Consider the following 25,827-nt stretch of genomic DNA (forward strand, 5'->3'; position numbering starts at 1 on the left):
CACACTTCCTTCACCTTCTACATGAATTGAACCTTACTCAGAAACCTTCAGTGAGACAAGTTCTAGTAGTCCTAGGCCACATGGCGGCTATTTTCACAATTCCCAACACCAGGCTACACATGAGACGCCTACAATGGGGTTTGAAACGTCAATGGAAATAACACTCACAACCATTGACTCAGAAGGTATCGTTGACCTCCGAGATGAGGAAGGACATAACATGGTGGCTCCTGGACGCCACCCTGTCCAAGGGAGCATTGTTCAGCTCCCCTCCCCACAACACAGTCTTAACCACAGATGCGTCTCGCAAGGGCTGGGGTGCACACCTCGAGATTTACGAAACACAAGGGGTATGGACAATCTCGGAACAGAACCTGCAAATAAATTTATTGGAACTCAGAGCGATTCAGAATGCATTACAAGTGTTCCAAGACCATCTGAAGGGCCGCAGGGTCATGATCTACATGGACAATCAAGTGGCAATGTTTTACATCAACAAGCAAGGAGGGTCCAGTTCATGGTCCCTTTGCAAGGAGACCCTGCAAATATTTGAACACGCTCACAAAAATTGCATACATCTACAAGCAACTTACTTACCAGGAGTAGCAAATACAAGAGCAGACAGGCTAAGCTGCATCTTTCATCCTCACGAATGGGCACTCAATACAGAAATAGCCCACGACATATTCATGCAGTGGGGGACACCTTCGATAGATATCTTTGCAACAGAGATCAATGCTCAAGTTCCCAAATTCTGCTCGATAAGACCAAGCCAACTTCCTCATTCCGTGGACGACAGGCCTCCTGTACGCCTTTCCTCCCATACCACTCATAACAAGGACAATTCAAAAGTGCATAGCAGACAAAGCTCAACTGATACTCATCGCCCCGGCCTGGCATGGTACAGTTTCCTTCTCAGACTATCCATCATGGACCCAATTCGGCTACCGAATTGTCAAGATCTTCTCTGCCAAGATCAAGGGACGCTTCTACACCCGCTACACTCATTTCTACACTTGACAGCGTGGAGATTGAGAGGCTCCTTTTTAGCAGAACAGGGAGTTTCCACTTTGGCACAATTCATTTTGTTAGAATCCAGGAAACTCTCAACGAGGAAAAATTATAGCTATAAATGGAAATGCTATTCTACCTGGTGCACTTCCAAAGGGGTACCACCATTGGACTGCTCACCTGAATTGCTCATTGATTATCTTCATACACTATATGTAGCTGGTCTAGCAATATCATCCATCAGAGTTCATCTCAGCACCATAGGTGCCTATCATAGACCAGTTAACAATATTTCTATATCCAATCACCCCTTACTATCTCGTTTCATCAAGGGGTTAACGCACCTTCGTCCTCCGATCTCTAAGCCTCCAGTTCCATGGAACCTCAATATAGTTCTGGAACAACTTATGCTTTTCCTGTTCGAACCCATGGACTCGGCACATATTAAATACCTCACATGGAAAGTTGTATTCCTCGTTGCAGTAACATCGGCACGAAGAGTTAGTGAGTTACAGGCCTTGGTCCATTATTCACCATATCTGCAGTTTCGTCATCAAACAGTAGTTCTCCGAACTCACCCATCCTTTCTACCAAAAGTGGTTTCTCAATTCCATCTCAATCAAACCATGGAATTACCCACTTTTTTCCCTAAACCTCATGCAAATGATAGGGAAAAACTACTGCACACACTAGATTGTAAAAGAGCCTTAGCATACTATAAAGAGAGAACAAATGTGGACTTCCGTGTTTCTCAACTCTTTGTCTCCTTTGATCCAAAGACACCCGGATTACCAGTGACTAAACGCACCATCTCCAGCTGGATAGCGCAGTGCATCAAATGCTGTTATGACAAACAAAAACTACAACTACATTCAGAGCCTAAAGCTCATCAAGTCAGAGCAGTAGCTGCCTCATTGACGCACCTAAAGAATGTGCAACCCATAGACATTTGCAAAGCAGCTACATGGTCATTGCTTCATACCTTCACATCTCACTACTGCCTTGATAAACAGGCAGCCACTGATGCGAAGATAGGGCAAGCAATCCTACAATCTCTATCCTCCTATCCACAATGACTGCCACACTGTTAAGGATCATGTACAAATATATATATATCATAAATAACATGATCGGGAACGTAGGACTCCCATGACAGCATGGCTAATTCAGCCCTGCTATCGACGGGAAAAAGCAAATTTGTTTACCGTAAACGGTGTTTCTGTAGATAGGATGAATTAGCCATGCTGACCCACCCTTCTCCCTGGCAGTCATCTAGTCTTCGACTACACTACAGCTTAATCACAGACAGGTCGATCCAGTAAGGCCGCGGTAGAAACAGTGCGGTAGTGTCAGGTAGTGTCAGGCGCACCCTTCCTCCCCGCACGCACAGTTCTCTTCACTAACTCCCCGATACTCTCCTCTAATCGCATGCAAATGCATGCCGCGGCTTTAAAGCGGTAGGGAAGGGTTATGCCCGCGTAACCCATTTTACTGTATAGGCGCTTAATACAGCGCCTATACATTAACCTGGGTGCGCTGGTACCTGTCATTTCAAATGACATTTGAAATGACAGGCACCAGGAAGTGTAAAAATCAAAATTTTTAAATACCTGTCGGAGGGCCGCGTGGGTCCAGGCGGCCGGCGGGATCCGGGGGGCTGGTGGTCGAGTGTTAAATCTAGGCCGCGGGCGGGTGGGCGCCTGTTCCGGGCGGCGGGGGCGGGTGGACGCATGTTAGTTTCAGACGGCCGCGTGGGTACAGGCGGCCGGCGGCGGCGGGAGCCGGGTGGTCGCGTGTTAAATCTAGGCCGCGGGCGGGTGGGCGCCTGTTCCAGGCAGCGACGGCGGGGGGACACGCGTTAGTTCGAGACGGCCGGCGGGTGGTCGCGTGTTAAATCTAGGCCGGGTCCGCACAGGCGCGCATTCATTCATCCAGGCGGAGGAGCCGGTGGCGAAAGCAGCCGGCTCCTCCACCTGGATGAATGAATTCATTCACTGCCGGTGGGGGCTGCCTCTCCGGCAGCCCCCACCGGCAGTGAATGAATGAATGCGCGCCTGTGCGACCCCTGCGATTCGGCGCTCAAGGCAGTCACATGCCGTGACGTCATGGCGTGAGCGCCGAATCGCAGGGGTCGCACAGGCGCGCATTCATTCACTGCCGGTGGGGGCTGCCGGAGAGGCAGCCCCCACCGGCAGTGAATGAATGCGCGCCTGTGCGGACCCGGCCTAGATTTAACACGCGACCACCCGCCAGCCGTCTCGAACTAACGCGTGTCCCCCCGCCGCCGCTGCCTGGAACAGGCGCCCACCCGCCCGCGGCCTAGATTTAACACGCGACCACCCGGCTCCCGCCGCCGCCGGCCGCCTGGAACCACGCGGCCCTCCGACAGGTATTTAAAAATTTTTATTTTTTCTTCTGACAGGTTTTATGTGTCCCACATCATTACATTTTCTCGATCATCTCTGTATCGCTTTTTTTTTTAAATTGTGTTTTATTGTTTTTGAGTGTCTTAAGCGGTGTCGATGGATTTGTTACTAGACTCACAGTCCTAACTCCTACTAGGGGGAGGCGGTAAACTAACACGTTACGGCCGCGGCAAAACAGTGCGTTACTAATGAGAGAACCTGAGTGCCCGTTACGGTATCGGAGGGGAATAGCTAATTCCTTCATTATACAGCTAATTCGTTCATTTACATGCCGGGTGCGGGAAGGGTTACGCGTCTGTTTTAAGAAGCGCTACGGACGCGCAAAACTGGAGACTGTATCGCTGGTTTGCCTTACGCGTCCGAATTGTGCACAGCGAGCTCGTTACAGACGAGAAATCTTCAACTGAACTTTACTGGATCGACCTGAGACTGAGGAGATTCCGTTACTTTCCTGCGTGGGAACACACGCGCAGCCGCAGAGAGCAAAGCTCTGATCTGTGCTTTGACAAGCTCCGCCTCCCGGACCTGATTGACAGATCCCATGACAGCATGGCTAATTCATCCTGCTATCTACGGAAACACTGTTTACGGTAAGCAAACTTGCTTTTTTGGCCTGCCAGATTGCCAGGTGAAAGTTTTTTATTTTTGCAGGTGATACAAAATGCTGCAGCTAGGCTGGTCACCTCAAGAAATAACATTGACCTTCAGGGCCTCGAACTAGACTCTTTATTTGTAGAATGTTTTATAAATTTATCATCCCAGTAGATCATTGGGATCCTCTAAGTATCTGTTAACTGTTCCTTCTAAACGTGAGGCATGCTTACAGGAGATATGCAAGTGTGCATTTGCTAGTGTGCCTGTACTTTGGAATTCTTTCATTTTAGAGTTGAGACAAATTAAGAACTTTAAAAGATTTTGCAAACATCTGAAAGTTTGGATATTTTGCCAAGCGTTTGACTATTTTACCAGGGTTTGTCTTTTTGATGATACCAAAATCAACAGGCATTTCCTGACTAGCGATTTCTCCCCCTGTTATAACCTGCCATCTATCCATACTATAACCCGCCATCATCTCTCTTACCTATGTACTCTGCTGTGTTTATGCATTCATGTATATAATGTATATAATAACAAGCAATTATGATATTATCCAGCATGATATGTACCGATAGTTACTTATGTTAAGAACCTCTCTCCAGTTGCTCTGTCTTTCTATACTGATTTCTGCGTGCGCCCTGCCCTTACAGTTTTTTAGCCCTTGTTACATGTAATTCTAAGCGTTTTGTTATAATGTAAACTGATGTGATATTCACACTAACACCGGTATAAAAAAAGTTTTAAATAAATAAATAAACAGGGTAGACAGCCAGGAAGGTGTGGAAAACATGAGGAGGGATCTAGCGAAGCTCGAGGAATGGTCTGGAAATTGGTAGCTAAGATTTTAATGCGAAAAAATGCAGAGTAATGCATTTAGGATGCAAAAATCCAAGGGAGAGTTACAGTATAGGAGGTGAAATTCTTCTAAGCACAAAAGAAGAACAGGGTTTGGGGGTGATTGTTTCTGATGATCTAAAGGTGGCCAAACAGGTGGATAAAGTGACAGCAAAAGCCAGAAAGATGCTTGGCTGCATAGAAAGAGGAATGGTCAGCTGAAAAAGGGAGGTGATATTGACTCTGTATAGGTCCCTGGTGAGACCTCATTTGGAACACTCTGTACAGTTCTGGAGATCGCATGTTTAAAAGGATATAAACAGGATGAAGCCTGTCCAGAGGATGGCAACTAAAATGATCAGTGGTTTTTGTTCTAAAAAGATCTAAACAAGTATACCCTAGAGCAGGGGTGGGCAGTTCCGGTCCTCGAGGGCCACAAACCAGTCTGGTTTTCAGGATATCCCTGATGAATATGCATGAGAGAGAGTTGCATGCACTCTTGCATGCACTCTTGCATGCAACTCTCTCTCATGCATATTCATCAGGGATATCCTGAAAACCAGACTGGTTTGTGGCCCTCGAGGACCGGAACTGCCCACCCCTGCCCTAGAGGAAAGGGAAGATATGATAGACATTTTATTATCTCAGGTTTCCATGCACAGGAGGTGAGCCTCTTTCAACAGAAAGGAGGCTCTAGGACAAGGAGTTATGGAATGAGGATGAAAGGGGGTAGATTCAGGAGTAATATTATATTTTTTTACAAAGAGAGTAATGGATGCATGGAACGGCCTCCCAGCGGAGGTGGTGGAGATGATATTGTATCTGAATTCAAGAAAGTATGGGATAAAGTAGTGGATCTCTGAGAGAGTGATGGGAATTGTTAAGGGCTTAATAAATTGGATGGTTGGGAAAACCAGATGGGCCATATGGCCGCTTTTTTTTTTTTTTTTTCTTTTTTGCTGTCCTGTTTCTGAATTTCTGTTTGAGGGGGACTAAGTTGGTTTTATGTACATGGTTTTTATGGTTATTGAGTATATTATGTGTTTTGTGAATATATACGGTACTAGATATCTTATGCTGTGACCCGCTTAGGATGATTTGGCTATGATAGATGGAATATAAACATAATAAATCTTAGACTTTGCCTTGCTAGGTAGATTACATAATTAACATATATACAACTAGGACATTAAACAGTGCAACATACAAAATTCACACTTTCACTTTCTTCTTAATACATCGCATCTTTTGTTTTTTTAATTACTTGTTTCTGCAGCTAAATCATAATATTAAAAATGTGGTCTTGCGGCCTAGTGGGATGAAACAGAGTCGCTTGATGCTTACTTTGAAGGATACCAGCAGTCTGACTATTGATAAGGTACCATGCAGTGATGCTGATGAACTGAGCCAATATCTGCATGCAGTGTGTCAAGAAAGGAGTCAGACAGGTAAGTGTTTTACCAAAAAAACTATAACATATGTCTTGTTCAAAAAAGATAAGTTTTTGATTTTTTTGGTAACATTCAAATAAGGCTCATGGATATAGTAGCCCAGTATTTCCCGTCGATAGCAGGGATAAATTAGCCATGCTGTCTGGGAGTGTCGACGCAACCGGAATAGGCGGAGCTTCCCTCAGATAGTGCCAGAGTTTTCAACTCTGGGTGTCTGTGCGGTCGTCTTCCTGCGCGAATCCGTTTCTCTCCTCAGTCTCTTTTTTTCCGTGAGCTGATAGCATGCGGGGTTCCCTCTCTCTCCTCGTCAGATTTTATTGTGCTTTTTTCAGCGATTTTCTTCAAGTTTTTCTCAAGATTTTGTTTGGGCAGTATGGCACTTAAACCCTCCGGGTTTAAATACTGCCAATGTGGCAAAATTATGTCCATCACGGATGGACATAATTATTGCTATATTTGTTTAGGCCCGGAGCATGACCAGTCCTCTTGCAGGGACTGTGGTCGGATGTCTTCCAGGGCCAGAAGGCAATGCGCGGATCGGATAGCGCATCTGAGAGCACCCTCTACACAATCTTCTCCGGGACCGGAGAAGTCTCAAAGGAGCCGAGGAAAAAGGCCTGCGTCGGCGGAACTGGCAGATTCAGCAAGTCAGCCAAATGCTTAGCGCCATACAAAGGAGTCGAGGTTCTTCCTCCTAAATCCCCTCAAACAACTACCGGGAATGAGGGCTCTGTTCCCGCTACCTCCCTTGCGTCACAGAAACATTCGACGCAAGGGCTACCAAAATAAGGGGAATGGAACAGCTCCCCTATGAGGAAAGACTAAAGAGGTTAGGACTTTTTAGCTTGGAGAAGCTACTGGTGAGGGGGGATATGATAGAGGTGTTTAAAATTATGAGAGGTCTAGAATGGGTTAATGTGAATCGGTTTTTTACTCTTTCAGATAATAGAAAGACTAGGGAGAACTCCATGAAGTTAGCATGTGGCACATTTAAAACTAATCGGAGAAAGTTCTTTTCACTCAACGCACAATTAAACTCTGGAATTTGTTGCCAGAAAATGTGGTTAGTGCAGTTAGTATAGCTGTATTTAAAAAAGGATTGGATAAGTTCTTGGAGGAGAAGTCCATTACCTGCTATTAATTAAGTTGACTTAGATAATAACCACCGCTATTACTAGCAACGGTAACATGGGAATAGACTTAGCTTTTGGGTACTTGCCAGGTTCTTATGGCCTGGATTGGCCACTGTTGGAAACAGGATGCTGGGCTTGATATACCCTTGGTCTGACCCAGTATGGCATGTGTTCTTATGTTCTTACTTTCAAGCGTCGAAGCCATGAAGGTAGACGCTCTGAGCACGGCGCATTGAAACGTCATGAAGCGTCGAAAAACCATGGCACATTGGCGCAGGGTGACGCAATATGACGCATTGCCTACACATCACGACGCATCGAAACACTATGGTGCATCGAAGCTTCATAGCGTCACAAAATATCAAGGCACATCTGCGCACCATGAACGCATTAGCAAACAGGGTACACTAACATCGCAGCCCGCAGAATGGCCTGGTTAAGAGCTAGTTCAATAAGGGAAGACGTGCATGACAGATTAGCTGATATTCCCTGTATGGGGGACAACTTATTTGGTGAGAAATTCACAGAAACGGTTGCACACCTTAAAGAGCAGAAAACTGCTGTGTTGGCACTCACAACATCCACGGATCCTCCATCATCCTACAGAAACTTTTTCCCTACCTTCCGAAGAAGGTCGTTCCCAAGACCTGCCTTTTGGTCCTACCAGTCTATCGCCCACAAGGTTACTCGCAGCAGCGATATCAGGCTGGACGTCCTCGTCAACAACGTCCTCTGAAGCGATCAACTCCGGCACCTCAAAAGCAGGCATCAACTTTTTGAGCAAACCCGAGTCGCCCCCACCGCCTTTCATCGGAGGTCACCTGTTGAAATTCTATACCAATTGTACAACCATCACCACAGATCGTTGGGTGTTAGACATCGTAAAAGAAGGTTATCGCCTCAATTGATTTGAAATATAGAATGATAAATTCCACTATATATGACACTCGATTTACTAAATAAAATGAAAAAGAGATTTCCATGCCCACAAAATTCAGCAACTACAACGCCCATGCCCTCTTTGAATTTGTGGCCTCCGTAACTAGACTTCCACTTGCTTACATCCCAGACGATCAAGCAGTAATAAATGCGAGGACTTCACACTCTACTTCCAGGATAAAATTAACAAACTGATGTTACGTTTCCCCACCACCACCCCACCCAGCAGATCTCCCTTCAATAACTTCTCCACTGAACTCAACACATTTGAAACCATAGCTGCAACAGAAGTCAAGTCTATCCTCAAGAAAACTAGACCATCCTCTCATTCTACAGACACCATTCCCACTAAATATCTGTTCTCCATCCCCAACATAATTGCCCAAATCATAGCCGACATCATAAACATCTCCATCACTTCAGGCTCAGTACCCAGCCCCCTTAAATAAGCAGTTGTCAAGCCAATATTAAAGAAACCTAAACTTGACCCCACTGATCCATCAAATTACTGACCAATCTCCAACTTACCCTTCCTATCAAAAATCCTTGAAAAAGCAATTAACCGCCAACTCACAGACTACCTAGACAACCAACTACTCTTATATCCCTCGCAATACGGTTTCCGTAAATACCACAGTACCGAAACCCTTTTACTTTCTATAGCAGATCACCTCATTCAAGGCCTCGACAAAGGCCAATCTTACATATTGGCCCTCCTAGACATATCTTCGGCCTTCGATACTATTAACCATAACATCCTCATACAGCGCCTCAGTGAAATCGGAATAGCTGGAGTTGCCCTCAGCTGGATTACATCATATCTTAGCAACAGGCAATACAAAATCAAAATTGGAAATCACGAATCCAAAGCAATCCCCCTTAATCAGGGTGTTCCGCAAGGCTCCTCCCTATCATCCACCCTATTCAACATTTATCTACTGCCCCTCTGCAACCTATTCTCTGAACTTGGACTTCCACACTTTATATATGCAAATGATGTGCAGATACTCATACCAATTAACAACTCATTACCTCAGGTCATCAACACTTGGAAATCCACCCTTATTGCAATTAACCATCTTCTATCCAACATCCATCTTATTTATTTAGTGTTTTTCTATACCGGCATTCAGGATAGGGATCACATCATGCTGGTTTACATTTAACAGGGGGTGTAAAATGAAGATATAATAAAATAAAACTATAACAGGTGTGGAAAAACACTGAAGTTACAATAAAACTGGGATGTTCAAAACTGGGAGCAGAAGAAAAGGCAAGAGGAATTTAACAGAAAGAGCAATTGTTTACAATGTTCTAGGAATGTCTGATTGTGGTTGTCGGTGACTTAAGGTTCAGTTGGGGTCTGGAAAGGCTTGCTTAAACAACCACGTCATAAACCTTTTTCTGAATGTTAGAAGGCATCTTGCCCTTAACACTTGCCCTTAACACTTGCCCTGAATGTTAGAATCTTGCCCTTAACACTGCCAAAACAGAACTTATGCTCATCACGCCACAAAATAGCACTGACTTCTCCCCACACCATCCGCCCCCACATCTTTCTTGTTCACTCAGCATGTTAGAGACCTTGGTGTCACACTGGACAACCATATGAACTTCAAAAACTTTATCAATTCCACTATTAGAGTGCTTCTTCAAATTACATACCTTAAAAAAATTAAAAACCCCTCTTTCATCTTACTGATTTTCGAACAGTACTGCAAGCAACTATCTTTTCGAAAATAGACTATTGCAACTCCCTTCTCCTAGGTCTCCCCAAAAATACTATCCACCCACTCCAAATCCTACAAAATGCTACTGCCCGCATCCTCACTAACACTCAAAAACATGAACACATATCACCCATCCTCAAGGATTTACGCTGGCTCCCCATTGTACACCGTATTCAATACAAAACTCTCTCCATTATTCACAAAGCCCTTCATAACTCTGACATGAATTGGTTCAAGGAGTCATTAATATTCCACACATCCTCAAGACCAACCAGAACTCAACACCTGGCAACTCTACACACCCCCTCTCCCAAACTCTACAACCTTGCATCCACAAAAGCTCGATCAGTGTCCATAGCCGGCCCTGCGCTTTGGAATTCTATGCCAGCTAACCTACGCCAGGAACTCTGCCCAAAAAAATTTAAGCAGAAATTTAAAACATGGCTATTTAAAAAGGCATATACCTAAACAGGCAGATACCTACACAGGCCTTATCTTGTATTTTGCCCACCCCTTCCTTCTCCATTACATTCTTGCAATTAGCCCCCCCCCCCCCCAGCCTTCTGTCTCTTCTACCCTGTACATCCCTCCACCCTCTGCTACCAAATTCTACCAGTTAATCTCTCTGTAATTTAATTTCCAGTTACTCAAATATCAATTAGCTGTTTCGGAAACACAAACTCTGTCATCCTTGCTCATAAGTTACCTAACGACCCTCCTTATAACGATCCACACTTATATAGAGCTCCTTGTACAGAGTCCTATGTAAAGAGCTTTAAGTTAAATCAAGCTCACGTTTCTTCGTAAGTATAAACAATTCATGTTACTCACTTTAAGGTGTTGCTCTCAATTGGTTCAACTCCTACCTTAGTAACAGAGATTTCAAAATTCAGCTAGGAAATCATATCTCCAAGGCCATACCCCTCAAGCAAGGTGTCCCACAAGGTTCATCCCTCTCCTCAACCCTTTTCAATATCTACATCTTACCCCTCTGTTACCTCCTTTCTAGCCTCAACCTCCCTCACTATATATACGCTGACGATGTTCAGTTGCTCATCCCCATTACCGACTCTCTTTCAAAAACCATGGATATCTGGAAAGATACCCTTCAATCCATAAACAATCTCCTATCTTCCATCCACTTAGCCCTTAATACCACTAAAACTGAAATTATGCTTATCTCACCCCAAAACCAACAGAACTCCTCTCTTCTGTCACACATCCCATTTGCTCAACAAGTCCGAGATCTGGGTATCATTCTCGATGGCCACCTCACACTGAAGAAATTCATCAGTAGTATAATAAAGGATGGATTTTTTAAACTTCACACCCTTAAGAAACTTAAACCTCTACTTCATCCCCCTGACTTCCGTACGGTTCTACAAACCATTATCTTTGCCAAAATCGACTATTGTAATTCCCTTCTCCTCGGACTCCCCAACAATGCCATCCACCCCCTTCAAATACTACAAAATACAACAGCCCGGATTTTGACCAACACACACAGACACGACCACATCACACCGGTCCTAAAAGATCTACATTGGCTTCCCATAGCTTCCCGTATACAATATAAGGCTCTCTCACTCGTTCATAAGGCCTTGTTCAATCCCGAAATGAATTGGTTCAATGACACCCTCCGATTTCACCAAGCCAATAAACCCACTAGACACATTCATCTCGCCACCATGCCCACCACCTCACCTAAACTTTACAAATTAACCTCCACGAGAGCCCGTGCATTATCTATCGCCGGGCCTATTCTCTGGAACACAATGCCAGTTGAACTTCGCCAAGAAGAATGCTCAAAAACCTTCAAGCGCAAGCTCAAGACCTGGCTCTTCACCAAAGCATATACTTAAAGTCCCCGTGCTCTCATCTACACCCTCCCTTCTCTGTCCCCTCTTGACTTGGTTTTTCACTAAAAGCGGGTGAGTCCCCGCTTGAACTGGCTTCTCCCTAAGCTTACACCATTCCTCTTCTCCCTCCCTTCTGTATTACCCTTCCCCCCCCCCCCCATTCCCTACCTCTCCCCCCCCTTCTCACCTCACCCCTTCCCTGAACTATTGTTATTTATATTATTCCCTATAATTGTACATTTTGTATATACCTGCAATCTTCGCTTACAATAATTCACTAATCTAATTTTATTCTTCTGTCACTTCTCCCCCCCTTTTTTCTCTTCTTTTACCATCTTGTAATCATGTTATTCTAATTTTAGTTTAATGTTTTACTTCCCCTACCTTTCCTCATGCTCTAGTTATTATGTTCCAATATTTTTTAACTGTATTATGTTAAACTTGTTCGATGTAAAGCGCCGCCACTGGCACTAGTTTCTTGTTACGCTGTGAACCGATGTGATATCTTTGATGAATGTCGGTATATAAAACCGTTAAATAAATAAATAAATGTTTTTTGTTGCATTTATAAATAGCTCATATTACTCACATATATCAAGAGTTCTCTGTAAAGCATTTATAAGCCGTAAGGATAAACACAAACAGTAGATGCCTGATCTTTTTCCAAATGTTTATTAAGCAGAGACGTGTTAAAAAATCGCCCGACTCAGGCCGAGTTTCGCGGTTCAAAAACCGCTGCCTCAGGGGCTTCAACACTCCACAGTTATGAAAAATTCTCAGTAGTGTATTTCTCATCCGATGTACAGTCAATTACTGTCAGCAATGCTTCTGCAAACAGCACTTCACTCCCGATCTCTGCTGTGAAGTGCTGTTTGCAGAAGCATTGCTGACAGTAATTGACTGTACATCGGATGAGAAATACACTACTGAGAATTTTTCATAACTGTGGAGTGTTGAAGCCCCTGAGGCAGCGGTTTTTGAACCGCGAAACTCGGCCTGAGTTGGGCGATTTTTGAACACGTCTCTGCTTAATAAACATTTGGAAAAAGATCAGGCATCTATTGTTTGTGTTTATCCTTACGGCTATCATAGATCGCCTACCTCTTTGTTTTCTTGAAGCATTTATAAGCTACAGTTCATGTTTTAATGTAAACCGATGTGATACTCACAGTGTATGTCGGTATATAAAAACTTTTTAAATAAAATAAATTTCATTATTCCTCCAAGGATTCCATACATTCCTTCTCGTCGGGGAACATCACCCCAATCCACGTGTCTTCAAGCAGAGTTACACACTCTCTCTGCACCCAAAACTCCATTCACAAACTTCTCCTATCACAAAAGAACCAGGGGTTCTATTTCCATTATTTTCTCATTTCAAAAAAATCCGGAGGACTTCGCCCAATCCTAGATCTCCGAAACATCAACAAATAACCTTCAAAAGGAAAAATTCAAAATGACCTCCCTAAAAAACATTCTACCTCTCCTATAACCCGACTGGCTATGTTCAGTAGACCTCAAGGATGCATACTCCCATATACCTATGTACCCTTCCTCCTGGCGTTACCTTTGTTTCAAGGCCCTCAAGGAACATTACCAATACAGAGTCCTGCCCTTTTGACTTTCCTGAGCCCCGAGGGTCTTCACCAAATGTTTAGCGGTGGTGGTGGCTCACTTCCGGAAACAATTGATCCAAATGTTTCTTTATTTGGACGATTGGCTACTGGTAGCTTCAGATCCATATACCCTTTGAGCTCACATGAGTCAGATGATAAATTGCCTAAAGTCATTGGGATTCCTGATAAATTACGAGAAATCGAGTCTGCAACCGACTCAAACGCTGCAGTTTATTGGAGCATTCCTCAATACTTCGGAGGTGAGGGTCTACCTTCCGGAGGACAGGAAGTTCACTCTCACCTCTCTAGCTCAGAAGTTGTACAACAACAACAAACATCTGCGCGTCGAGTCCTTCAGCTCTTAGGACGTATGGCGGCAGCTATCCATGTGGTTTCTTACACAAGACTCCATCTGAGACGACTTCAATGGGGTCTAGAGTCAATGGTCACAGTTCCAACAACCTCTTTCCTCCCATGTACAAATCACCAATCGGATGAAAACGAACATTAAGTGGTGGATGACTCCCGTCAATTTGTCAGGAGGAGCACCCTTCCGCCTACCTCCTCAACTCACCCTTACGACAGATGCATCACGGAAAGGTTGGGGAGCCCATCTTCTACAATTAAAAACTCAGGGCTGCTGGTCTGCTCGGGAAAGTTTACTCCAAATCAACCTCCTGGAACTTCGAGCAATTTGGAGAGCTCTACAAACCTTCTCTTCACACCTCACGGGAAAAAGTCTGATCTACACAGACAACCAGGTCGCGAAGTTCTATATAAACAAAGAAGGAGGGTCAGGTTCATGGATTCTTTGTCAGGAAGCACTTTGCATCCTACATTGGGCAACTGCGAAGAGAATTACGCTTCAAGCTACTTACCTGCTGGGGCTAGACAGTGTCACAGCAGATCGCTTAAGCAGCGTATTCCATCCACACGAATGGACTCTAAACCGGGAAGTAGCCCTCACAATCTGCCAACAATGGGGTTTCCCGACGATCGACCTCTTTGCCACTCAAAAGAATCGTCAAACGGAAAGCTTTTGCTCAATCTACCCCAGCAATCTCCGATACGCTCCAGATGCCTTCCTCATTCCATGGACAGACAGCCTTCTGTACGCCTACCCTCCCATTTCGCTCATCTCCAGGACAATCCAAAAATGCATTTAGGACGTAGCGGACTTGATCCTCATAGCGCCGGCGTGGCCAAGACAACTTTGGTATGCATATCTCATGCGTCTCTCCATATGCCAGCCGATTCCACTGGAAAATCACCTTCGCCTATTGATTAAGGAAGGAAGCACCCTCCTCCACCCGATGCACCACTCCCTCCATCTGACAGCATGGAGATTGAAAGGACTGTATTAAACCACTTAGGCCTCCCTTTGTATCTAGAAGATATATTAATTGCCTCTAGAAAACAGTCTACTAGACGTAATTATGCAGGAAAATGGCGCCGCTATGCAGACTGGTGTGCACCTCATCAACTAGATCCTGTCTCATCAACAGCAGCCCAGCTGCTAGAATACCTCCATACGCTTCAGTTCGAGTACATATCAGCGCCATTGCAGCATTTCATCATTATCATAATGTTCTCCCAATTTCTAATCATCCCCTCATTTTCAGATTTATGAGGGGCATGCTACATTTAAAACCATCAATGACAAAATCTCCGGTACCATGGGATCTCAATGTGGTGCTAGAACAACTTATGGCTTCACCCTTTGAACCTTTGGATTCCTGTCACGTCAAGTACCTCACCTGGAAGACAGTTTTTTTTCTGGTCTCCATTACATCTGCGCGACGAGTTAGCAAACTACAAGTTCATTATTCTCCTTATTTAGAATTTTACCATGATAAGGTCACTATGCGACCCCCACCCATTATTCCTACCTAAGGTAGTTACTCCATTTCATCTTAATCAAACCATTACCTTACCACTTTTCAAACCAAAGCCTCATCTCAATGACCGGGACAAGCTCCTACATTCATTGGACTGCAAAAGAGCTTTGGCTTAATACAAGCGAATAACTCACTCTCCATCCAGGCCATCTTAGTTGTTCCTCTCTTTCAATCTGAACAACCCTATGAACAATCTGAACAACAATTCAATCTGAACAATTGAACAATTTCAATCTGAACAACCCTATGAGGAAAGACTAAAGAGGTTAGGACTTCTCAGCTTGGAGAAGAGACGACTGAGGGGGGATATGATAGAGGTGTTTAAAATCATGAGAGGTCTAGAATGGGTAGATGTGAATCAGTTATTTACTCTTTCGGATAGTAGAAAGACTAGGGGGCACACCATGAAGTTAGCATGGGGCACATTTAAAACTAATCGGAGAAAGTTCTTTTTTACTCAACGCACAATTAAACTCTGGAATTTGTTGCCAGAGGATGTGGTTAGTGCAGTTAGTATAGCTGTGTTTAAAAAAGGATTGGATAAGTTCTTGGAGGAGAAGTCCATTACCTGCTATTAAGTTCACTTAGAGAATAGCCACTGCCATTAGCAATGGTAACATGGAATAGACTTAGTTTTTGGGTACTTGCCAGGTTCTTATGGCCTGGATTGGCCACTGTTGGAAACAGGATGCTGGGCTTGATGGACTCTTGGTCTGACCCAGTATGGCATTTTCTTATGTTCTTATGTTCTTAACCCAGGTCAACCAGTTTCCAAACGAACCATAGCAAACTGGTTATGCTATTGCATCGAATTTTGTTCCAACAAGCGTTCCACCAAACTCATAAGCAAACTGAAAACGCACCAAATTCGTGCGACAGCAACCTCAATTGCTCATCTTAAACAAGTACCATTCTTGGACATTTGCAAAGCAGCAACTTGGTCCTCTCTTCATACTTTCACGTCACACTATTGTATTCACAAACAGGCTGCTACAGACGCTGCTCTGGGAACTGCAGCCTTGTCAACCACTACCAAGCCTTAGGATTGTCTACTTTACAAGGGTTGTGATCCTAATTCTTTAACTACAACCTATATGGATACAACCCAGGAGCTTGGGACTCCCAGACAGCATGGTTAATTCAGCCCTGCTATCGACGGGAAAAAGCAGGTTTGCTTACCGTAAATGGTGTTTCCATAGATAGCAGAATGAATTAGCCATGCGATCCCTCCCACCTCCTTAGACAGTCCCCTTTTTCTATTATATACTTTTTGGCCATACACCTTGCTTGGTTACAAAGAGACTGAAGAGAGAAACGGATTTGCGCGGGAAGACAACCGCGCAGACGCACAGAATTGAGAAAACTGATACTATCTGAGGGAAGCTCCGCCTACTCCGTTCGCGTCGACACTCCCAGACAGCATGGCTAATTCATCCTGCTATCTACGGAAACACCATTTATGGTAAGCAAACTTGCTTTTACCTAATGTTTCATAAAGAACTTCCATTTGATTCACTTTTTGACGTATTGGATGACTGAAGGTTGGATATAGAGTGATGACTGTATAACTTATTCAAATTTAAAGCAGCATAGCTTTTATTTTTTTAGCATTTTACTTTTAGATTTTGTTGCTGGATTGGGACAGAAACAAGTTTCCTTCTCTTCTGCCTGTGAGTCTCCATTTTGGTAGTACATCATTTAATTCCTGATAGGTACAAGGATTGGAGTGCTTTAGGGAAGGAAAGGAGAATTCTCCTGATAACGGAATCTTATGTTTCATAGAGAACTTTTGAATTAAAGAAATTTTTACAGTTTCAGAATAAATCATGCTATATATACCTGTAGTATTTCAACCCTTCTTTTTATTTAACTATTACTTGTTCCGGAAGTTTGCTCATTTTTAAATGTATTTTGAAATATTCTATACCCCTTTCTTCACGCCCCTCGATATTCCAATCATTGCAGCCACAGAACCCCCATACTGCACCTGAGGCAGACAGGTAAATACCACTATTGTACAATGGCTAGGACAGTTATTTTAAACTTGGAATCAAGTACCAACTGCGAGTAATTATGGTGTCTCTTTTCCACTTGATTACGGTAAGTAATTATGGTGTCTCTTTTCCACTTGAAATTTCTATTGTCACATCCCTCCCACTCCCGACTCCCACCTCCTCACCCCACCCCACTCCCCCCCCCCCCCCCCCCCGTTACCTTAAAAAATCCCTCTTCCCTCTTCATTTTTTCCTCTCCCCTGCCCCTCTGCAATTCATCTGCGTACCATCTCATATTGGAGCCCTTCGCTCCCCTAAGCACCTATTATGCACACCTTCTTCATCCCTACCATCAAACACTATACTAGGGTTCCCTTTATCCCCCCATGTGAAATCCCACTGGAAAGACACAGAAATTTGCTACCCATCATGACCACTCCTATTACACAACTAATTGGTTTCACCACATTCACGATCCTCCTACTCAATGCACAATCCATCTCCAAAAAAACCATCAATAATCTATGATATCCTCACAGATGACAAACCTGATATCCTTGCCATCACTGAAACATGGCTAAAGGAATCTGACACCGCCATTATGAACCAACTACCCATACAGTCATACGACATCTTTTCAATTCCCAGACCTAAAAAAAAAGGAGGTGGTCTCTTACTAGCAGCTAAAAAGTCCTTTAAAATCTCGCACAAACCCATTCCGCCACCACACAAACTAGAAATCAGCCTTTTCACCGCTCCCAACCTGCAGTTTTGCCTTGTTTATGCTCCACCAGGTCTCCTTGAAAAGAACCCATCCATCCTAATCGAATACATCTCTAAACACATAAAAATTCACCGTCCAGCAATTATCCTTGGAGACTTCAACATCCATGTTGATGCAACACCTAGCACACCCTCATGTGAGGCCATTTTAGCAGCCTTAGATGCTCTTGGATTTAAACAACTAATTTCTAACCCCACACACAGAGCAGGCCACACCCTGGATCGCATGTTCACCAATTCTCTCATCCAATCCAACTTACCCACTTGCACCCCTATTCCATGGTCGGATCACTTCCGCATTGATATCTCCTGCTCCATAGACAGCTCCCCCACTCCTATGCAACTCAAAAAATCTATCCAATTCAGAAGCAACTGCAAGCAAGAAGACCTGGTAACAGCCCTCGCATTGGAGCTCAACAAACTCGACCTTACTGATGCAGAAACTGCCTTGTGTCTTGGAATCACCTCACTAACACCATTACTGAAGAGCTCTGCCCCGTACAATCGCGCCTGATCGACCCATCTAAAAGTAAAAAGCAACCTTGGTACTCTTCTGAGCTAAGAGCCATGAAATGCAACCTCAGAAAACTTGAGAGAAAATGGCACAAAAATCCCACCTCTGCATCACTCGCTACTTTCAGAAACCACCTTCATATTTACAGAACAGCCATTGACAAAGCGAAAAGAGATTTCTATGCGCATAGAATCCACCACCTCCAGTTTAATCCTCGAGCCCTTTTCGAATTAGTTAACAGTTTAACTAAATCCAGTCCTATCTGCCCACAAGTTACTGACGAACAGGAAAAATGTGAAGACCTAGCCATATTCTTCAACACAAAAATAAGCAACATTATGTCGCGTTTCCCTTCCACCCAAGTATCTGCTGACTTCCATTTCGATAGTATTTCTGCGAGGCTTCCCGCACTTGATACCATTTCCTCAGTAGAAATTGAATCGATATTAAAAAAAAAAAAATGAGACCATGCACACACCCTTCAGACACCATACCTACTAAAACCCTCCTTACTATTCCTAACATCATTGCCAAACCCATTTCAAATATCGTCAATAGGTCCATTACACAGGGCATCGTCCCTTGTAACCTTAAACACGCCATTATCAAACCTATCTTGAAAAAAACGACACTTGATCCTGCCGACCTTACCAACTTTCGCCCCATTTCTAATTTACCTTTTATCGCTAAAATCCTTTAAAAGGCAGTCAACCGGCAACTTACTGATTACCTGGACGAACATAGCATTCTCTTCCAATCACAATTCAGCTTTCGGCATCACCACAGCACTGAGACTCTACTAATTTCAATGTCCGATTACATCCTCAAAAGCCTTGATAAAGGCGTATCACATATTCTGATCCTCCTGGATATCTCAGCTGCCTTTGACACTGTCAATCACAAAATACTCGCTCAACACCTCTCAGATATTGGCATTTCAGGAACAGCCCTGAAATGGTTCCAGTCCTACTTACAAGATAGGCAATTGCACTTCCAAAACTATCCCTCTACCACAAGGTGTCCTCCAAGGCTCCTCCCTGTCCTCCACTCTGTTTAACATTTACCTCCTCCCTCTCTGCAACCTCCTTTCCAAACTAGGCCTCCCGCAATTCATTTATGCTGATGATGTGCAAATTCATATTCCTGTAAATGACACACTTCAAAACGCTACCGAGATCTGGAATTCCAGTTTAACGGTGATTAATACTCTCTTGACAGGCAACTTCCTAGCACTCAACACTGCCAAAACAGAGATACTACACATCACTCCCCAAAGCATTTCCCCTCCCCTACACCTAGGCCACAATCCTCACTCCCCCACTGGTTCCAGCGAACATGTTCGCAGTCTTGGCATCACCATTGATAACTACCTTACCTTCAAGAAATACATCAACAACAACACTCAAAGCCTGTTACTTCAAACTTCACACCCTCAAAAAAATCAAATCCTTACTACACCTCAGCGACTTTCGCACTATCTTACAAGCATTCATTCTATCCAAAATTGACTACTGCAGCGCCCTTCTCCTAGGTTTACCCAAAAGCACACTGAAACCATTGCAATTACTTCAAAATGCTGCTGCACGGATACTCACCAACACACACAAAAACGATCACATCACCCCGGTTCTAAAACACCTTCATTGGTTACCTGTTGCTGAAAGAATTACATACAAAACTCTCACTCTCATCCACAAAGCACTACAAAACCAAAACATGCACTGGCTCACTGATCACTTTACGTTTCATAGCTCAAAAAGACCCATAAGGCAGAAACACAGAGCAACTCTTCTCATCCCTTCCCCTAAGCAATTCAAACTCAGTTCCACTAGAGCTCGGGCATTATCCTTGGCGTGACCCGTCCTATGGAACAAGCTCCCACCCTCCCTGCGTCAGGAACCCTGCCCAAAAAAATTTAAGCAGAACCTGAAAACTTTCCTTTTTAGACAAGCTTACTCCTAACTACCTACCCCCACCTCCATATCCTCTTTTTTTTTTCCAACTTATACGATATTCTTACTTTACCTAACTCTTGGGCCGATACAGTAAGGTGCAGTAGAATTGGGTGTGTTAGTGCCGGGCGCACCCGTGTTTGCCGCATGCACAGTTTGAAACACATACCGCTCGATACTGTATTTAAATGACATGCAAATGCAAGCCGCGTCCAGGAAGCGCAATCCATTTTACTGTATAGGCTATACAGCGCCTATACAGTATCCTGGGTGCGCTGGTACCTGTCATTTGAAATGACATTTGAAATGACAAGTACCAAGATGTGGATACAGGAGAAGGGCTGACTGACCCCCTAACTCCCCCCAAACTTTCCGCCAGCCCCCGCTCACCTGCCCTGGCCGCGTCCATCTCCCGCGCTGACAGCTCCGGAGCAGCCCCAGTCAGCCCCGCTTCACTACCTGACCCCCTAACTCCCCGGGACAAGACCGAAGTGAATCGGGCAAACTTTCCGCCAGCCCCCGCTCACCTGCCCTGGCCGCGTCCATCTCCCGCGCCGACAGCTCCGGAGCAGCCCCAGTCCTCTCTCCCCTCCTCCCGGGGACAGCCGGCAGCGAGAGCGGCTTCAGGCGGCTTCGGACGTCCGAGGTCATGGCGTGCACTCATTACGTTTTAGAGAATAGGGAGCCATGGGGCGTGTTCGATCTGCCCCGGGCTGCTGAAGCCGCTCTCGCCGCAGACTGTCCCTGGGAGGAGGGGAGAGAGGACTGGGGCTGCTCCGGAGCTGTCGGCGCGGGAGATGGACGCGGCCAGGGCAGGTGAGCGGGGGCTGGCGGAAAGTTTGCCCGATTCACTTCGGTCTTGTCCTGGGGAGTTAGGGGGTCAGGCAGTGAAGTGGGGCTGGCTGGGGCTGCTCCGTGGCCCGTGAAATTTTGTCTCTGCTTGCCTGACGCTCCACACTAACGCAGGGGTAGGGGTAGGCGGTAAATTAGCAGGTTAAACGCGTGGCAAAACTGCAGTTTTAAAAAGCGATAATCGGGGCGCGCGTTACTGTATGGGAGGGAATAGCTAATCCGATCGTTTACATCTCATATACATGCTGCAGGCGGAAAGGGTTACCCGTAGATTTAAAGAGGCGGTAAGGATGGGTTAAAAGGGATAGTGAATTCCAGGTAGGACTAACGCGGCCAAATTGTGAGTAGAAAGCGGGTTAGAAGCAGGGTAACCGCGGCCGCACTTTACTGTATCGGCCTGTATATTTTATTAACTATGCTTTGATCCCACATTTATAGAAATTGTTCAGCCTAATTTTGCAGTACATCCCAGTTGTTTTGCCCCCTTGTTTCTTATTTACCTCCTTAATATTGTTCAATTTTACGCGCATTGTTCATTGTTCTCTGTAAAGCTCGTTTAGCTGCTTTTTGTTTACTGTGAACAGATGAGATGTTCCCAACGTTCATTGGTATATAAAAGATTCTAAATAAATAAATAATTATTGCGCAGCCTTTTATATGAGGTTCATATTCAGCTGCAGGCAGTCCAGATGACCTTATCTGTATAACTTGAACTGCTGTGCTGTTAAGTATACCTAAATCAAAGTTTCTGTTTCATCCTGCTACACCAGTCCCGTCCAAACAGATGGGTTTTGTCCCCCTTCCAGCAGATGGAAGCAGAGTACACTGATTTCTCAAGTGACATCCCAGTCACAATCCAGCAGATGGTAAGACTCACTGATAGTGCAGCAGGATTACTTATATAATCACTGTTGTGGTGCCAGGCCTCTGGTGTGCCAGTTGAGTGAGCCTGCTAACAGGGGCTCCCTGTTCCAGAAAGGACTCTGTAAAGCCTGGGAGGGGTCTTCTCCTTAAAAAAAAAAAAATATCTTCAGGAGGTCTAAAGTTTTTACTGAGCAATGAGACAATCCTCCTTTTTTCTTTCCTCTGTTCTTCACTCGTGCTTCAGTGGCAGAGTTCAACATCCCCCCCCCCAAAAGAAAGAGCAGCAGCAGGTCTGCAACCTGAAAGAGGTCGAGTTCAGGCAGGTTTTGGGTGAGAGACTGTACTGCTTGGTAAGTGCCGTTCCATCGGGGAAGGTGTGGGCTCTGCGGCTGTAGGAGGGCCGCATCTGTCACAGGGCCTTTTTGTTCAGACTATGTTGCTGCAGAGGAGATCCCAGAATGCCTTTTGGACTGAAGGGGAGATTTTCTGATTATTTTGACTTGGGGCATCCTGCAGGCACCAAACTGCTGTTGGTATTTCCTTGAACAGAGGCTTCTGATGCCATGGTTTTGGCGGGAGGATTAGCCATCTTAGGCCATGCTCCCATGCCTATTTCTGTTTCATGGCTTTGGGGGGTCTGAAATGGATGAAGGCCTTCCAGCATTTCTAATGGTGCTGATATCCATGTGATATGCCTCTCTCTGGGCCGTTTGGCTGCAGAATTTTCTCCAGAGCTTTTCAGATTTTTGCAACAAGCCTTCTGTGCTATTCAGAGGCCTGATCGGAAATCAGAATTTTTTATTGAGGCTGCCAGGGCTCTGAGTTTGTTCCCTGACTCCATGCAAGCGCTGTTGGGAATCAGCAGAACCCTCTCTTCTGGGCCTGGTGGGGGTGGGGGGTGGTCCAGGAAGATTGCCAGACTTGAGATAACCAGAAATAGAGCATTCTTTGTAGTGGGCCCCAGGCTGTGGAATGGCTTACCTGAAGCCATTCGCACAGCACTTTCGATGTCTGCGTTTAAAAAAAGTGTTAACATATTATTTTGAGATAGCCTTCTGCAAGTAGAGGTTTCTTTTTTTTTTATCCCAGGACAAAGCAGGATGATAGTCCTCACATATGGGTGACATCATCAGATGGAGCCATGGTATAGAAAACTTCTGTCAAAAGTTTCTAGAAACTTTTGGCTGGCACTCTGAGCCTACTGAGCATGCCTAGCATGCCATGATATTCTCAGCCACAGGGGTCGCACTTCAGTCTCTTTTTTTCCGCCTTGCTGTAAGCAAAGCAGATTAGGAGCTCTGGGAAATTTTCCCTCACTTTTTTCCTCAGGGAAAAAAACTTTTTCAGTCACATTTTCATTGTCATCGGGTCTCCCTTCGACATAGTTTCGGTGAGTACATTTTTTGAATAGATTTCGGTCGATTCCGGTCACCTCACTTAACGGTTCCTGCCGTCCATCGACCGTTATTCAGCCTAGTTTTCATCATGGCCTCCGGGTTCAAAAAATGTCCGTATTGTAACCGGACTATGTCGATTACCGACCCCCATAATGTCTGCATTTCCTAGTGTGTAGCAGATGGACTCAAAACAAATGGGTATAGTGTGCTCGTGCTAGCAGTTGGAGACGGATCTGACGTCAGCACGGGTACATATATCCCCACAGGAAGTGTAGCAAATCAGTAATTTCCGTCTCCAAAGCAGTTTGGAGCTACCTCACGCTCGCTGAGCGTGTTTCCAAATTCTAACGACTAAATTCATAGAAGAATCCTACTGAAGACGAGCCCCGCACTCTTGTGGTGATACCAGGCGGTCACTTACCCAGTTGAGTTTCCCGAGCTGACTTCAGTGGTCCCTCGGAGGTGAGAGCCTCGGGCCGGTTCGCGGCAGGGACCTAGCCCCCAAGTGAGAAGGGCTCAGGCGAGCTTGGCCCCCGAGTGAGACGAGTTCGGGCGTGGCCTAGAGGCAGCCTCTGTTCCGGCGTGGACTTGGCCCCTGAGCGAGACGAGTCCGGGCACGGCCTAGAGGCAGCGGGTGCACTTCCTTATGCGCGGCGGTGAAGGTACTCACCCTCTTCCCCCTGCAGCCGGAGACCGCCCGGGTCGCAGCCGGGAAGCGCCGAAGACAAGGGTAAGGCGTACATCTTTACTTGGTCTCCGAGGAAGTGTGGACTAACTGGGCCTGCCTACGAGGCAGCCCGCCTAGGAGGTCGCCATTTTGCCTGCCTACTCGCCTTCGCCAACTGTTGCTAAACGCCCGCGCTAGGCGCACGTTGCTAAACGCCCGCGCTAGGCGCACGTTGTCAGCGCACGCGATAGGCGCACGTTGACTAGGCGCACATTTATAAGACGCCCGTTCTAGGCGCATGCTGTTAAGCGCACTTGTTAGGTGCACATCATTGGGCGACACCGAATTTCAGGCGAATGGAGCACAAGAGAGCCCATGCGTCCGCAGAGCCGGCACCTCCAGAATCAGGCATGAAAGCTCTAAGCCTCTGCTCAGCATGCAACCTCAGAGCCACACAGAGCGAGGAAGCAGACTCACTGTGTGCCCAATGTGAGGAGGCCATGGGAGTTCCAGGACAGGACCGGTCCCAGTCCAGCGGTTCCTCAGGGAGCACGCTGGACTTAGCAGGCCGCGGCGAGCGGCCAGGGAACCCGAGCGACCTGGTGCCCCTACGGCCAGATCCGGCTTCGCTTTCCTGGGTGAAATTATTCAAGGGGATTCACGCCTTTGTCCAGATGCAGTCTGCTCCTCGAATGGGTCTTTCCGTCCCGGTTGATCCGGCCCCTGGACCCTCGAGACCTAGGCGCGGCCACTCGCCACCTGACAGCCCCGATTATGGGGATTCGGATTGCTCCAAGGAAAATGAGGAGCCCCCCCGAGGAGGATGAACTTCCCTCAGAGATAGAACCATATCGGACCATGAGGCGCTTCTTTTGGAAAGAGGATCTTTCAGGCCTGGTCTCACAATGCCTATCGGAACTGGCCATTCCGGGCCAGGACACCCCAGGGGACCCTAAAATGAACCCCCTGTTAGAGGGCCTGCGCCAACCGGCTCACCATTTTCCCCTCCTACAAGCAGCACAGCAGCTAATCGATCTGGAATGGAAGGCACCGGAGGCCTCATTCAAAGGGGGTCGGGCCTTGGCAGGCATGTACCCTCTGGATCCGGCGTCCAAGGAGTTGCTGGCGTGCCCCAAGGTAGACGCCATAGTTAACGCAATAGTGAAGCACACCACCATTCCGGTTGAGGGGGGGCGGCCCTCAAGGATACGCATGACCGACACATGGACACCATTCTGAAACGAGCTTTTGAGGTAGCAGCCATGTCCCTACGAATCGCGACCTGCTGCACCGTGGTGACGCGTTCCTGT

General features: G+C 45.7%; 1 protein-coding gene across 5 annotated transcripts in view; it reads left to right on the top strand.

Annotated features, from left to right (window-relative positions):
- Positions 1-25,827, top strand: part of USP37 (ubiquitin specific peptidase 37) — a 539,331-nt gene that overhangs the window by 30,878 nt on the left and 482,626 nt on the right. For all 5 annotated transcript variants that reach the window (XM_029605048.1, XM_029605049.1, XM_029605047.1 and 2 more), the window contains exon 4: positions 6,145-6,316. In XM_029605048.1, coding sequence (XP_029460908.1) covers positions 6,145-6,316 — 172 coding nt within the window. The remainder of the gene's footprint in view (positions 1-6,144; positions 6,317-25,827) is intronic.

This window comes from Rhinatrema bivittatum, chromosome 6, assembly GCF_901001135.1.
Source record: "Rhinatrema bivittatum chromosome 6, aRhiBiv1.1, whole genome shotgun sequence".
Taxonomy (NCBI): domain Eukaryota; kingdom Metazoa; phylum Chordata; class Amphibia; order Gymnophiona; family Rhinatrematidae; genus Rhinatrema; species Rhinatrema bivittatum.